This window comes from Nannobrachium achirus (genome assembly GCF_963921795.1).
Source record: "Nannobrachium achirus genome assembly, chromosome: 21".
In the NCBI taxonomy this organism is placed as follows: Eukaryota; Metazoa; Chordata; class Actinopteri; order Myctophiformes; family Myctophidae; genus Nannobrachium; species Nannobrachium achirus.
The window spans coordinates 19,106,794-19,121,548 of NC_137828.1; the positions used below are offsets into that span (position 1 = coordinate 19,106,794).

General features: G+C 44.7%; 1 protein-coding gene across 1 annotated transcript in view; it reads right to left on the reverse strand.

The window, feature by feature from the left end:
- The window catches only part of LOC308306623 (supervillin-like), a gene marked incomplete at both ends in the record, with an annotated part of 129,764 nt that overhangs the window by 61,898 nt on the left and 53,111 nt on the right, over positions 1 to 14,755 (reverse strand). The window contains 8 exon segments of the mRNA XM_080751661.1: positions 3,443 to 3,590; positions 5,507 to 5,621; positions 5,717 to 5,908; positions 5,910 to 6,104; positions 9,231 to 9,302; positions 9,890 to 10,063; positions 11,557 to 11,701; positions 13,542 to 13,637. Of these exon segments, the coding sequence (XP_080607787.1) occupies positions 3,443 to 3,590; positions 5,507 to 5,621; positions 5,717 to 5,908; positions 5,910 to 6,104; positions 9,231 to 9,302; positions 9,890 to 10,063; positions 11,557 to 11,701; positions 13,542 to 13,637 (1,137 nt within the window).

The following is a 14,755-nucleotide window of genomic DNA, read 5'->3' on the forward strand; positions in this document are numbered from 1 at the left end:
CTACACTTTTCTCTTGCTCATAAAAAGAAATAAACAAAAACAGGACAGTAGGACAGTAGGTAGACAGAGAGCTTTGCCTTCTAGCTCAACTCTCTTTTCGTCACAACACTGCGATACAGCCTTGTATTGTTTCGAATCTTAAGATTCCACTACTAGAATATGAATCCATCCTATGTTGGCATTTCAATACCCAGTTATATGTGTTTATTAGGGGTGCAACATATCGAACCGAATATCGAATACTGAACCGAATGATCCTGTACCGAACAATACAATACAATAACACTCTACATCCCCTTGGAACCCCCTCAAGGACCCCTATGGGTCCGCAGAGCCCACTTAGAGAACCACTACCATATAGGTTGGGTACCGTATTGTTCAAAGTTAAAACAAAAAAATACGTAGTTATAAAAATACATTTATAAATCAATCAATTTTGTAAACCCCTGCACCCTTAGTGTTCATGGTCCCATCCTCTTTTACAGTCCGTGCGGTGGTGGCTGAGACAGAATAGCAGAAAGCGAATACATTATCTGGCACCGGCATCGCTGGTAACTGCCGCGGCAGCCACCACCGCACGGACGGGCAGTTTACCGCTACGGGACCTGCCAGTCCGTGCGGCGGCCGCCGGACCTACTGGCGGGACTGCTGGTCCTATCGCCGGCGATGCAGTGCGACTGCTGGTCGAACTAGCGGTCGTGCGGCAGTGTCTGCCGCTGCAGTTCCGCGGCAGGTGACGGTGCCAGAGAATGTATTCGCTCTTTCTACTATTCTGTCTTTGTTTCTGTCTAATAAAATATATTAGCTCTAATTACCAACACATTATTTCTTATTATGGCTTTATTCTGTCTTATTATGTCTTAAAGTGTACTGTAACAGAGGATGGGACCGTGTTTATTGTGTGAATTTGGGTCCCAGGGAGATAGATATCAGATTTGACTTTTGGCATCAAGCTGAAAAAGATTTTAAGAACCCCAGCTGTAAGGGTATGATTGAAGCACTATACTGGCAAAATGTGATTACATGTGATGAATATGCATGGTGAGGATCACAGACAGTCAACACTAAAACACATCGCATGAAGAACAGAGGTTCCCTTATTGAGCACTAATTCTTAATAGTGGGAAGCAGACCAGCTTGAACAGAGAGAATCAGGGGAGGGGGATGCATGTTTTGACGGCTTCTCTCCCCATCTTACAAGCGCCTCACTGTGTCCCAGCGAGGGGACATGCCGTTCTGACTGATTTCGTACCAAAAGACAGGATAAAAAGGACATTGACTGGACATAGCCAGCTGTATCTGAGACGGCCCTGTTAGAGGGGGATTGTTGCGCACACAGAGAGAGCTATTAACACATGAAAAACACCATGAAAGAATGTGAGAGAGGCGAGACCAGTATGCTACACAGACATACTGTAGACATTTAGGTCTGCATCATCCATGTAATGTGTATTTGGGCAGTGGAAAAAAAAAACTGTCTGCGTGTGCTCTAAGTGTGCACGCGCTCGTCTCTGTAGTAGCACACACACAATTCCGTTACATCAATCAATTTGCAGCCAGAGGGCAGCTTAATGGCTCAGCCAGCAAATCGTACTTGGTAACATTGTTGAGATGACATAACTGTACTTATATAATCAATGCCGGTGCATGAGCAGCCAAATCCATCACACCCAGTTAAGGCTTTATTGATTAGTAAGTACACCAGCAAACGCAACAGAGATCATGAAAAGCATAGTGTACTGTAACCTTTAAAGCCTGTTTTTTAACAATATAGCACTAACCACAATTATCATTTGAAGTATTCTTCAAGGACAGCAGCAGATAAGGCAAATAGACAAGCTAACCCAGATTCTCTGCTCCCAGCTGGGTTCCAGGAAACTGGGGCAATAGAACTATAATAGAATCCAAAAGCCTAGAAACGACAACTGCAGTGACATGCAATGCATGGCAATGAAAAAGGTGAAGGCAGGTTAACTCATTTGCTGCTATGGCCGAGGAGCCCGAAAAAATCCCGATGTACGGCCCGCCATGCCCGAGGAACCCGAGAATTTCCCGTTTTTGAAAAAAAAATAAAAAAAAAATAAATCAAAAAAAATGTTGACCCCAAAAGATTTAGTAGGCATGATAGCAATCGCGAAATTGCATGTTTAACCCCCATAGCAACCCCATCTTTCAAACATGGCAGCCATCTTTGTTTACATTTTAGGAAAACTATCTCATGAATGCCTGAACGGATTTCCATTCGGATTTTTTTGTTTGAAAGCTGTGAGCAATGTGGACACACGTGGTGCATTATCTAGGCATGGGTGTGCATGATCCGTGCACTATGAATTACATGGAAGTCTATGGAGACAGGGGCATATGAGAGTACGAAGGTATTGTTAAATGGCAGCAAATGAGTTAAGGTATGAATACCAACGGAACAACTATTGGACACAAACGTCACACATGTTTAATCAATGCTTCTTCTTTCCATCCTAGAGTAGAAGCATAATGTCGTTGTCAGGCGGAAACCTCGTATCTCCAAGTTTCAAATGTGTATGTTCTTTCGCAAAGTAAAGCCCTGCTTCATCGTACAAGGCTGTCGCACAAAAGTAGTGAAAACAGCCGATCTACAAGCACACAACGCCTCGCAACGCTCGCAACGCGAGCCGTTGTGTGCTTGTAGATCGGCTGTTTTCACTAGTTTAAATCATTTTTAAAATAAATAATGCAAAACGAACGGTTTTGGACATACACGGTTTTCACCCGACAACGACGATAAGCAGCATTTCATGTTTGAATGGAAAAAGTCTGTTCTATCTATTCCAGTTCTCTGCTACAAAATCCTCCAGCCTGCTGTTACTGACCATTATTACTGAGACTTCCTCCTGCCAGAAGACTACAATAAAATGTAACGGTTTGTTATCGTTGTGATTAATTTCCTCATTCTCCTGTTAACCTACTTCTCGTGAGAAGAGTTGAGGTGGAAGTTCAGCCTCCTGTTCAAGTCTTGTTTTTTTTTTTTTGTCTACTGCAGAATGAACCGAGAACCTTAATTAAACTAAACAGCTGTAATAACAAGGCAAATTATTGCAGGACCATCCATGGTCCCCCACCAGGAAAAGCAGTGATTGGGCTTTTAGATTCACAGTGACCCACTTTTGGCACACCACACACTGCTTTAACTAGATTTTATCCAAATAAGATTGATAATCTTTATGGTAGTGATAGAAGGACGGAGGTAAGACAAACCGGGGTATAGTCCCCGCACAGGTTCGGGTGAGGGACAAATAATAATGTCAACTGAAAGAGCAAAACCAACATTTATAAATACACAACTTAAAAAGGACTTTCCGTCTCTTTCTCTCTGAAGTGAAAAAAAAAAAAAAAAAAAAAAAAAGAACTCCTGACGAGCTTCCGTCTGATTGAAGCTTTGCTGACACCCAACCAAGAGGCTCACCTGTCTTTGATGGACATCTGTCTGGCGGTCATTGCGTCCGTCAGCTCGTCTCCCTGTCCGATGCTGTCGATGTACGTGTCCAACGCCGCAGGCTGAGACACACTTCTGCTGGGTGAGCCAGACGCAGCCCTGGAGGACTCCTGCAGATCTGGGAGTGGAGAGGGTAATACAGAGAGACAGACAGAGAGAGACAGAGAGAGAGAGAGAGAGACAGACAGAGAGAGAGAGACAGAGAGAGAGACAGAGAGAGAGAGAGACAGACAGAGAGAGAGAGAGAGAGACAGAGAGAGAGAGAGAGAACGGGACAGAAAGACAATCAAAGACGGAAACAGTGAGAAATATATGAGGAGATACAGTATGGGGTCTTCAACGTTTTTAGGCCAAGGACCCCTTAGTTGAGACACGCAAGGACCCCCACAACCTTTTCATAGATTCCATACGCTTTCATCGTTTGACAGCACAATCATCAGTGTGTTTTGGATTCATGTCAATTTGTGTTTTCAGATATTTAACCACTTGAACCGTCAATACCTAATAAACTTGACCTTTCACTCTGTACTTGGTCTGCTCTTTTTCCCCTCTACACCAAACCTCAGCTCATGTAGATCTACTATCTTTGGCTACGGTTCTCAGAATATGGACACCAGGGTTCAAGTTAATGTAAAAAGGATTGGAAGATTTGGTCGGAGGACCCCATGTAGTAACTCTGAGGACCCACTAGGGGTCCCGGACCCCCTGTTGAAGACCCCTGCAGTATATCATATAAACCTAGACTAGCAGCAGGTTGAAGCAGCAACCACAACAAACAAACCTATAGTGCGCACGCATGCACGCACACAAAAGCACAAACACACAGAAACAACCTCAGCAGCACACACAGAGCCGCACGAGAAGCCTTTTCTCACCAAGAAGCACTAGTAGTGACTCAACACATTTCTTTTCTTCATCATTTCATACAAGAGAGGTAGGGATGCAATTCACAGCCCTGTGAGACAGCGACGGTGGTTAAACCGTTCTCAACCTCTCCCGTCACTTTGTCCCTCCCTCCCTGCTCGGCAAAGTGTGGAGGACAGAATTAGCTCTCTCCCTTGCGTGTGACATATTTCATCTGACTGTGTCATCATCATGCTTAATGACAAGCCCAACAAGGCCCATGCACACAGACACAAACCTAGGATGGGACTCTATAGTCAGTCACGTCTGCCCACAAACCGCAACCTGCCCGTGTAAACGTTCTCACGGAAGACACAAGAAACAGGGTTTTAAGAGATATAGATGTAGTAGCTGTTGTCTGTCATTTTCACTTGACAGTGAGAGTGACACTTTGGTTTAAATACAGGCTATATAAGGCTACAGTGCTATTTTTTCCTACTAATCATGTCAAAACACCACATTTTGACATGGCAAAAAAACAAATTCCGAAGATTCAGGTGAAGGAAGCGTGATATTGCAGTGAATAGATTCAGCTAGTTGAGTTTGTTCACATTATCATAGCACAAACAGAGAGGGAGATGAGAGAGACGACTAGAGAGAGAAAGAAAGATGGGTATCACACTGATACTCTGACAAACAGTAAGTTAGCTGATGGTAGAATACACAACAGCAGCGCACGTCACCGAGCCTGTCACAATTATTACATAATCGTCTAATCGCAATTATTTGACATAATCGCAACTATTTTGTCATGATCGTTTCCATGTTGAAAAATGTTCACATATTTTCAAACATTTTTAAAAATACTGGAAATAGCAGATCTACAAGCTCACAACGCGTGGCATCGCGACGCGTTGTGAGCTTGTAGATCGGCTATTTCCACTATCAATGATATTTTTAAAGTATAAAGTTGTCAAACATGTCAGTCATTTCTTTGTATATTTAGGTCATGTGTCATATCTGCCGTGTGCAACTTCAAAGCCCTACAAGCCAAACAGAGATGTAATTGTCAACGACAAAAACACAATCAAATCCTTAATCACAATTATTTGAGTGACAAAATAATCATCATGTAAAAATGGCACAATCGTGACAGCCCTACTCTCCCCACCTGTCCCGACAGATGCTCACCTTCGGTGACCGCCCTGCTCCTGTGGATGTCTGGGTAATGGAGTTCCTGCGAGGAGGAATGCCTCTCCCTCCGCTGGGCCTCTGGGCTCCTGTCTGTCCGCCAGCGGCTGGCTCTCTGAGCCGTGCACGGCTCCGTCGCCCCCTCCCCCTGGTCCGCCCCCCGAGCTCCTCCCCCTCCTCCTCCTCCCCTCCTCCCCTCGCTCGTCCCGCCTGGGGGTGAGGGAGGGGGGCCTGCCTCGCGGCGCTCTCGGGGGAAGGCAGCTTCCTCTTCTTTTCCCCTCCCAGTTCTGCTTCCTCTCCCTGGGGCAGGGCTCGGCTGACGTGGGCCTGTGGCTGCTGGTGGTGGTGCTGGTCCTCCGCCACGGCTCCCTGGGACCTCCACCCCGAGCTGTCTGTGGTCTGAGGATGGGGGCAGAGGCCTGCTGCTGCTGCTGCCGCCGTGGGGGAAAGAAGGGGAGGGATCGGCCTGGGCCGCCGGCACCGCCTGGGCTAGGTGGATGTCGCCAGCGTGGTCCGTGGAGACGGTGGTGGTACCTCCTGGTCTCAGGGCAGAGGATGGGAGGGGGTGGCCAAGCCTGGCACCTGAGCCGTTGTGAATCTGTGGTGTGTGGCAGAGAGCAAGAGAGAGAGTGGGAGGAAAGACGAGAGAACGAGAGAAGAGAGTGAATAAGAACGTAAATAAGAGTAACAGTGTTAGAATGAACAAGTGGCGCAGAGAGAGAGAGAGAGAGAGAGAGAGAGAGAGAGAGAGAGAGAGAGAGAGAAGTGGGTCAGTGTGGTGGAGGTGGAAGCAAGCCTAATCAGCGAGCCATCCTGTCTAACACAGAAACAGGGCCAGGCAAAAGGCAGACACAGACAATGGGGCACAGAATCACGCTGAGTAATCGCCTGAGCCTGACTGACTCACCGCACTTCCTGTGCATCAAAAGGCTGCCCTGGTTCACTCGGGTCAATCGAAGCCCACGTCACAAAAGCCATGCCAGCACAACCCCCCCCCCCCCCCACCTCCTCTCCACACACACACACACACACACACACACACACGCACGCACGCACGCACACACGCACACGCACACGCACACACGCACACGTCCAACAGGCACAAAGCATCCAGATATAGCCAAATGACTCCAATGCAGACTCTGACAGAAGGTGCATACGGTAAGCATTTTACTAGCAGTTGTTATGTTCTAAATCAAAACTTCAAGACTTTAGTTCTTGCATTCTGCCTGGCACAACGTTTTGGAACTGATTAGGAATAAATGATTATTTTGTCTAAGAAATTCTTTATCAAATACCCAGCCCTGGCTGAGGGTATGATTAGCTCATGCGGGGGATGTACCACTCCTCAATTAACTGTCACCTCGGTCGACACAGTAGCTGTGTGAGACAATTCTCAGCAGAGGAAGACGTTGGAATTTAACCGGGCACAAAGGAACGAAACCTGCAGAAAACATTGACCTTCTAACGGTTCAGAGAATGGCTCCATACCAGCCAGGTCAAGGCATCGGCACCTGCCGTGTTCACAGCCAACTCCGTCCCCACTCTGTCTGGGAATTCCAGTGGAAGGACCGTTTCATTCACAGGGCACTTCCTCGTTGATAGTAACAGATCTATTCATTCATTTCAAGTGTTGATCAAATGCAAATTTCTTGTTGTCTTTGTGAAATAAATAATACTATGATTATGCGATGAACAAATTATCATATGGTTTTTGTTCAGTGACTCAATCGTTGAATCAGTTATTGGTATCAACAATAGAATTCAGTTTTTTTACTATAAGGCTGAATAGCAAATATATTAATATAGCAAAGAATTTTAACAATAATACATTCTCTATACAGTACACAATACACATTCAAAAGTGTAAAGAGTGAAACTGTAAATTAGATGTGCAAATACCACATCTAATTTATACCAGTCTTACAAAGAAGTCTGTTTTATATACCGGTACATTCAAAGTACAAATCCGTAACAATGTTGATTGAAGCTTTTACAAAGCCGCCATTAAGTTCAACTACGTTTGTTTTCAACCTCCGTCCTTCCCACTCATCGACAGACTGTGGATTACCAAATAGAACACAAATACCCATCTGTGGGTGAATGATGAAATAACTCCTCTTGTTCTCTTTCTCCTTCTCCACAGTGGTTTCATTCACGTCATTCAGTCATCATGCCAGCCAGGCTGAAATACGGCCAGCAGAAGAATCCATAAACCATCCACGCATCATCAGTCCCCACCATGACACAATAGGATGAATGAAGGACTGACGTTTACGTACGGTTAAAAGCCACTGAATCACAACTTGTTTACAAGCTGGGCCATGCGATGATACACACTGTGCATTCACAAAGACTCCACATGGGCCACTAGAACTGCCTGGATCAGAGTTCTTCAGCTGTGGCCCTCAGGGGCCCCTTGGTGCTGCTGGTTACGTTAAGGTCATCCCACTTCCCAGTCTGGGGGGGGATTAATACTGGATGTCTTAGTACAGGGGTCTTCAACAGGGGGGCCTCCAAATCTTTGCATGAAAGAAGCTTTTTTCCCCTTCTTTTTTTATATTAACCACTTGAACCCTAGCGTCCATATTCTGAGAACTTTAGCCAAAAATAGCAGATCTACAAGCTCACAATGCTCGCACCGCGAGGCGTTGTGAGCTTGTAGATCGGCTATTTCCGGCCAAGAGGTTTGGTGTAGAGGGGAAAAAGTCAAGTGCAGACTAAGTAAAGAATGAAAGGTCAAGTTTATTAAGTATTGACGTTCAAGTGGTTAAATATCTGAAAACACAAATTGAGACCAAGATATCCAAAATACACTGATGATTGTGCTGTCAAACGATGAAACTATATGGAATCTAGGGGTTTGTGGGGTCCCTGCTTCATCTCTCTCTCAACTAAGGGGTCCTTGGCCTGAAAACGTTGAAGACCCCTGTCTTATGGTAGATGAATGCTGGGACACAATAGTCCATGTTTTCATGCTGAAATTACATATTTCCCCATATCTAACCATATCCAAGACCAATACCCAGACAATTAATGCTCCCCCTTTTGACGAAATTAATAATTGTGTGTCTGAGCTTAATTAAATGTAACCGTCCGTTCATAGACTTGGACGAAGACTCTAGTCGATCACGATGGGTTTACTAGTGTCCCCTCATGAAACAAATTTGTCAACATTTTTCTATTGAATATTGTTAAAGCACCCCCTTTAAAGAAAACACTTGTTTAAGACCGCTTTTGACACGCACACACAAAAAAAGTAAAATGTTGAATCCAGATACATTAGACCTGAGGAGGACACCAGATGATTAATGTCCCAGTATTATAGAAAACCAGCAGTACTAGGGAGCACCTAAATACCAGGGTTGAAGAAGCCAGGCTACGCTGTTTTTGCGAAACTATGCATCTCACTTAACCACTTGAACCCCAGCATCCATATTCTGGGGGGGGACCTAAGCCAAAAATAGCACATCGGCAAGTTCACAACGTGTCACGTTGCGAGCTTGTAGAATGGCTATTTTTGGTGAAGAGATTTGATGTAGACGGAGTCCCAGACAGTACAGAGCTAACGTAGGTCCAGTTTACTACGTCTAGAGGGCTTAAGTGGTTTTAAAACAGCCACAGAGTCATTGCCTCGGTTGTTATTAGGCCTCTGTGGTTCAGCAGTTACTTTGCGGCCTGCCTGCCACACCATTGCCGACACCGGGGGGGGGGACAAGCTTACTTGCAGGAGTTCTACTGGGCTGTCAGACAGCTCCTGATCATCACTGAGACCTTCATCTATGTCTGAGGCCTCCTGGAGCGGAGACAATCACACACACTGAGGCTTTGTTCAGACTGCAGGGAAATCCCATTTGTTTCTCAAATACATTTATCTATCTCCTCTAGGGCATTCACGAATAGTGATTTTCAGTATTCGAATTATTCGACCTCAAAGTATTCGAATAGTCGAATATTCGACAGGACTGGCCAAACTGTCAAATATTAAGTAAGCAAGAGGCGAACATTGTGAAAATAGCCGATCTACATGCTCACAACGCCTCGCGTTGCGAGGCGTTGTGAGCATGTAGATCTGCTATTTTCACAATATTTATCTGCGGAAACGAGTCACATTAAATGTAAAACCTACATTCCAAGTGCTTGTCAGGGTGGGGGTCCCCAGTTCAAATATGTTTATTTTGGGGGTCACTGCCTAAAAAAGGTTTGAGAACCCCTGGTATAGAGCATTAACAAATTCATCCACCAGGGGCATTGGCAACTCATTCTTATGACTTCCTATCTAGCCAAGCTTTATAAACTAAATTAAAAAACGTAGAATAGTGACTTTGATATTCGAATATTCAAATATTCGAATATTTGGCGAATGCCCTAATCTCCTCCTACCTGCTCCATGTCGCCCAGTGTGATTGGCTGGGTCTGGTAGCGGGGGTTGGCCCTGCGCTGGCGGAGGTCCCCCCTGGTCCGGGTCACCCTGATGGCGGGCTGCGACAGGCGGTTGAACAGCGCCATCTTCTCGGCCAGGGTGAGGGCGCAGAGGTCGGGTTCATCCGGTAGCTGCTGGGGGCGGGACGATATGAAAATGTCATATCACGATTATTGTGACAAAATACATCGCGATTTTACGAAATCAAAATCTATTATCCTGGGGGCGGAGCATTTGCCAAAAACATAGCAGATCTACGAGCGCACAACGCGTCGCAATTAGATCGGCTATTTTTTGGCAAAGACATTTGGTATAGAGCAAGGGTCTTCAACAGGGGGTCAGGGACACCTAGGGGGGGGGGGGGAGTTACTATTATATATTAACCACTTGAACCCTGTGTCCATATTCTGAGAAAACTCGCAGCCCAAGGCGTTGTGAGCTTGTAGATCATCTATTTTTGGCAAAGAGCTTTGGTGTATTGGGGAAAAAGAGCAGACTAAGTACAGAGTGAAAGGTCAAGTTTATTAAGTATTGAAGGTTCAAGTGGTTAAATATCTGAAAACACAAACTGACATGAATCCAACATACACTGATGATTGTGTTGTCAAACAATGAAACTATATGGAATCTATGAAAAGGTAGTGGGGGTCCCTGCTTCATCTCTCTCTCAACTAAGGGGTCCTTAGCCTGAACACTTTGAAGACCCCTGATATAGAGTGAAAAAAGACTGTATCAAGTACGTATATTATAAGTACCTTTTACCAATTATAGAGGGTTTAAGTGGTAGCGGATATGCAGCTCCGCAAATAAAAAGGTGAATTGATCCCAGTGCATGACGGAGGGCGATATCACGATAACTTAAATCTCCACGATACATTATCGTGAGTGTTTAACCCATTTAGGCCTGAACACATTATTACGCAATATGTTATGCTTTAAATATTAACAAAAATAGCAGATATACAAGCTCACAGTGCGGCACCGCGCTGTGAGCTTGTATATCTGCTATATGAAAAATCTTGAAAATGTGTGCAAATCTTTGAATATTTTGACCCGATTCTATAAGTGTCTTCTAAATCCTTCTAAGGTTTTTGAGCGGTGGTCACAACGCTCCTATACGTGGCCGTGTGTGTGGGTCTGTCTGTCTGTCTGTTTGTCTGTCTGTCTCCGTGTCCGTAGCCTGCACTCCTGCAGTAACCTTTTCTGACCACACATGTTAAGGGAGGGGCGCTGTTGCGCGCGCACACACACACACACACACACACACACACACACACACACACACACACACACACACACACACACACACACACACACACACACACACACACACACACACACACACACACACACACACACACACACACACGAGTGTGATTTTTTTTTTTATTCTTCCTTTTTTTTTTTTTTAACTATGTTTCTGTCAGTGGTTCTCAAAATGTTTCATGCCAAGGACCACCAAAACTACTTGTATTTGGCCACGGACCCCCATCTCAAAATATGTTGTTCCAGCAGATCTACAAGCAGTGCTGTGCTGCGAGCTTGTATATCTGCTATTTTTCAATAGCTAAAGCATTCAATATCACGATATAGGATAATATGGCTCATGGTCCCATCCCTATAGTACCTGCTGGTTGTTGTTCTCCTCCACCTCCACTACAGGGGAGGCCGGCTTAAAGCGCTGCTGCTCCGCCTCCTGGACTTCCTGGAGCTGCCGCGCCTCCCGCGCCTTCTCCCGGGCCACCGAGCCCTGCTGCGAGGACGCCTGCAGGCTGGGAGGAGGAATGACAACCAGAGGAGAGAGAGAGAGACACACACACACACACACACACACACGAGACTTCTGGTAAACACAGACATTTGAGCACATGCAGGCCAGCGAGAGGCATGCAGGCACACAGTAAGGCAGCGGTTCTCAACCTTTTCTATGCCGCGACCCCCAAAATAATCGTATTTTAACTGGGACCCCCACCCCCATGATGAGCACCAAGAGTTGAGGCATTACATTTTGTATAACACGGTTCAATTGTGAAAGATCTACATGCTCACTTTGCCTCGCAACGCTAAGCGTTGTAAGGATGTAGATCTGCTATTTTCACAATTTCTGCCTCTAATGTTTGACAATTTGACCAATGTTTAATTTGTCATTTTAGAGGCATTTAAAAAGGCTTAAATTGTCACTTTAGGAATGTGCATAAACCCTCTCTATACACTTAAACTTTGTTGGTTTGTTTACTGTTGAGTGAGAAAACAATGTTGCACATTAAGTTAATCGTCTAGGGGACCGCCCCAAAATAATTTGGGGACCCCCCTGGGGGTCCCGACCCACAGGTTGAGAACCCCTGCAGTAAGGCAATAATGTGTAGCCGAGATGACAACGGATGCTAGTCGGAGAGAACACGTAATCATGAGGAAGATTCTAATAGACAATACCGATGGTCAACACTTTAGACATGCAAGGTGAGACATGCCCGATGCAAACGGTGTGGCATAACGTCGTTGTCGGGTGGAAACCTTGTATCTCCAAGTTTCAAATGTGTACGTTCTTTCGCAAAGTAAAGCCCTGCTTCATCGTACAAGGCCGTCACACAAAAGTAGTGAAAACAGCAGATCTACAAGCACACAACGCCTCGCGCTGCGAGGTGTTGTGTGCTTGTAGGTCGGCTGTTTTCACTAGTTTAGTTCTTTTTTTAAATGATAAATGCAAAACGAACGGTTTTGGACATACAAGGTTTTCACCCGACAACGACGATAAGTAAGTTGCAATGGTAGACGGTCACATAGACATACACACGCGCACACATACACATACACACCCCTATTATGAGGCATTCATTATGGAAGATCATTCATAGACACCTATTATGCTCCTCAAACACCTTTATTAGAATAAGTGTCAGTGTCAGTCATGGTCATCATGTGGTCACAAGAGGGCGCCAAACAAACAAAAAACCCTAGTATTTCCAAATCCACTGAGATCTCATAATACAGGGGTCTTCAACAGGGGTTCCGGGACCCCTAGGGGGTCCTCAGAGTTACTTTTTCACAAAAAGAGCCAAATATTTTTGTGATAGGATAATTCTTTTAGATTAACAAGATTAACTTTGGCCTAAAATAGCTATTTTCGGCAAATAGGTTGGGTATGGAGGTAAAAAAAAGAGCAGACCAAGTACCGAGTGAAAGGTTTACAAAGTATCTACAATTTAAGCGATTAAATGTCTGAAAAAACACATTAACACAAATCCAATATCGACTGATGACAGAGCTGTCAAACAAGTCTATGAATTTACATTTGAAATCAATGAAAATCTGCAAAACTGTTTTATACAACATGTAGAGGGGGTCCCTGCTTCATCTGTCTCTTAGCTAAGGGGTCCTTGGCTGGAAAAGGCTGAAGACCCCTGACATAATATTATCCAGTACTTTGAGCAGGATAGAACCTCAGTAATGCCACCAAAAACACACAAATACATTGCATCAAGTGTCTTAGATGTGAGAACATACACATTCAGACAACGCATTCCAGAGTGAATGTGGTCATGTTAGTCACTACAGGGTCTGTGCGGGCTGACCCTTCAAACCCATGCACACACGTGTGTGCCAGGTATGTACCTGTACGGGGGCAGAGCACTGCTGACTAGGGTTGGACTAGGGACACGTGCCACAGCGTTGTGCACAGTCACTGTTTGTGACGCGGGTGGGGGGACACTACAGGGGACGTAGCCGGGCACAGAGACAAAGTCACACACACAATGACAGAGAGGACACACGGAGCGAGAAAAACATGAAGGAGGGAATTAAAAAAACATACTGTCTTGCAATGGAATTCTTTTTTTTTCTTAACTGTTTTTTTGGGGCTTTTTATGCCTTTATTTGCAGGATAGTAGACTGACAGGAAATGGGGAAAGAGAGAGATGGGGATTGACATGCGGCAAAGGTCCTCCGGATCAGGAATCGAACCGGCGCCGGCGACGCCAGCAGGCATCATAGCCTAGTATGTGGTATGCGCCTGGACCACTAGGCCAGCGGGCGCCACCTTGCAATGGAATTCAATCATGTACCATGGAGGTACAGTTGATTTTGACAGCAAATTTTGATTTAGTTTTAGTCAGTCTTTTGAATACATTTTCATTTAGTTTTAGTCATTATTCAGCTGAAAAGTTGTAGTTTTAGTCTAGTTTTAGTCGAATAAATATACAGCCGTATTTATCTCCTCTAGTCCCTCCCTAACATTTTAGTTTAGTTTTTAATGTTAATTTCATTTCTGTTCCAGAGCTGAAAATAAAAAAGTGATGGGATTGAATTTCAGGCAGACAAAGTGTGAAAATGAAGACGGAGCTTTGAGCTTGACAGACATATTAAATATTTACAGGACTTGAGGTGTGCTCGACATAATCTTCTAACCACAATAGCGGCTCACAGTTGGTGAAGCCATTCATAAATATTTATTTATGTGTGGTCATCTCTTTTCAAAGACAAAAGAGAGAGCGTCTCATTCACGTGACACAGGTGCAGTGTTACTGGTTTCAAACCCGGGTTTGAATTATGATTATGCGGTCAACACAAACATTATGATCTAAATGTGTGGCTCTGTAATATATGACTATTGACATCAATTCACAATTTAGGCATTTTGCAGACGCTCTTATTCAGAGCGACTTACAATAAGCGAGGTAAACACATACTGTACATCAAATGCAGAGACAGTGTTGTGCCTAGAATCAGTCTAAACAATATAGGCCTACTGTACTTTCCAAATAATAATCTGTACATTGAAAGTATAGGATATCAGATAATCAATGAACCTAGCATCCGTCTGTTCACCA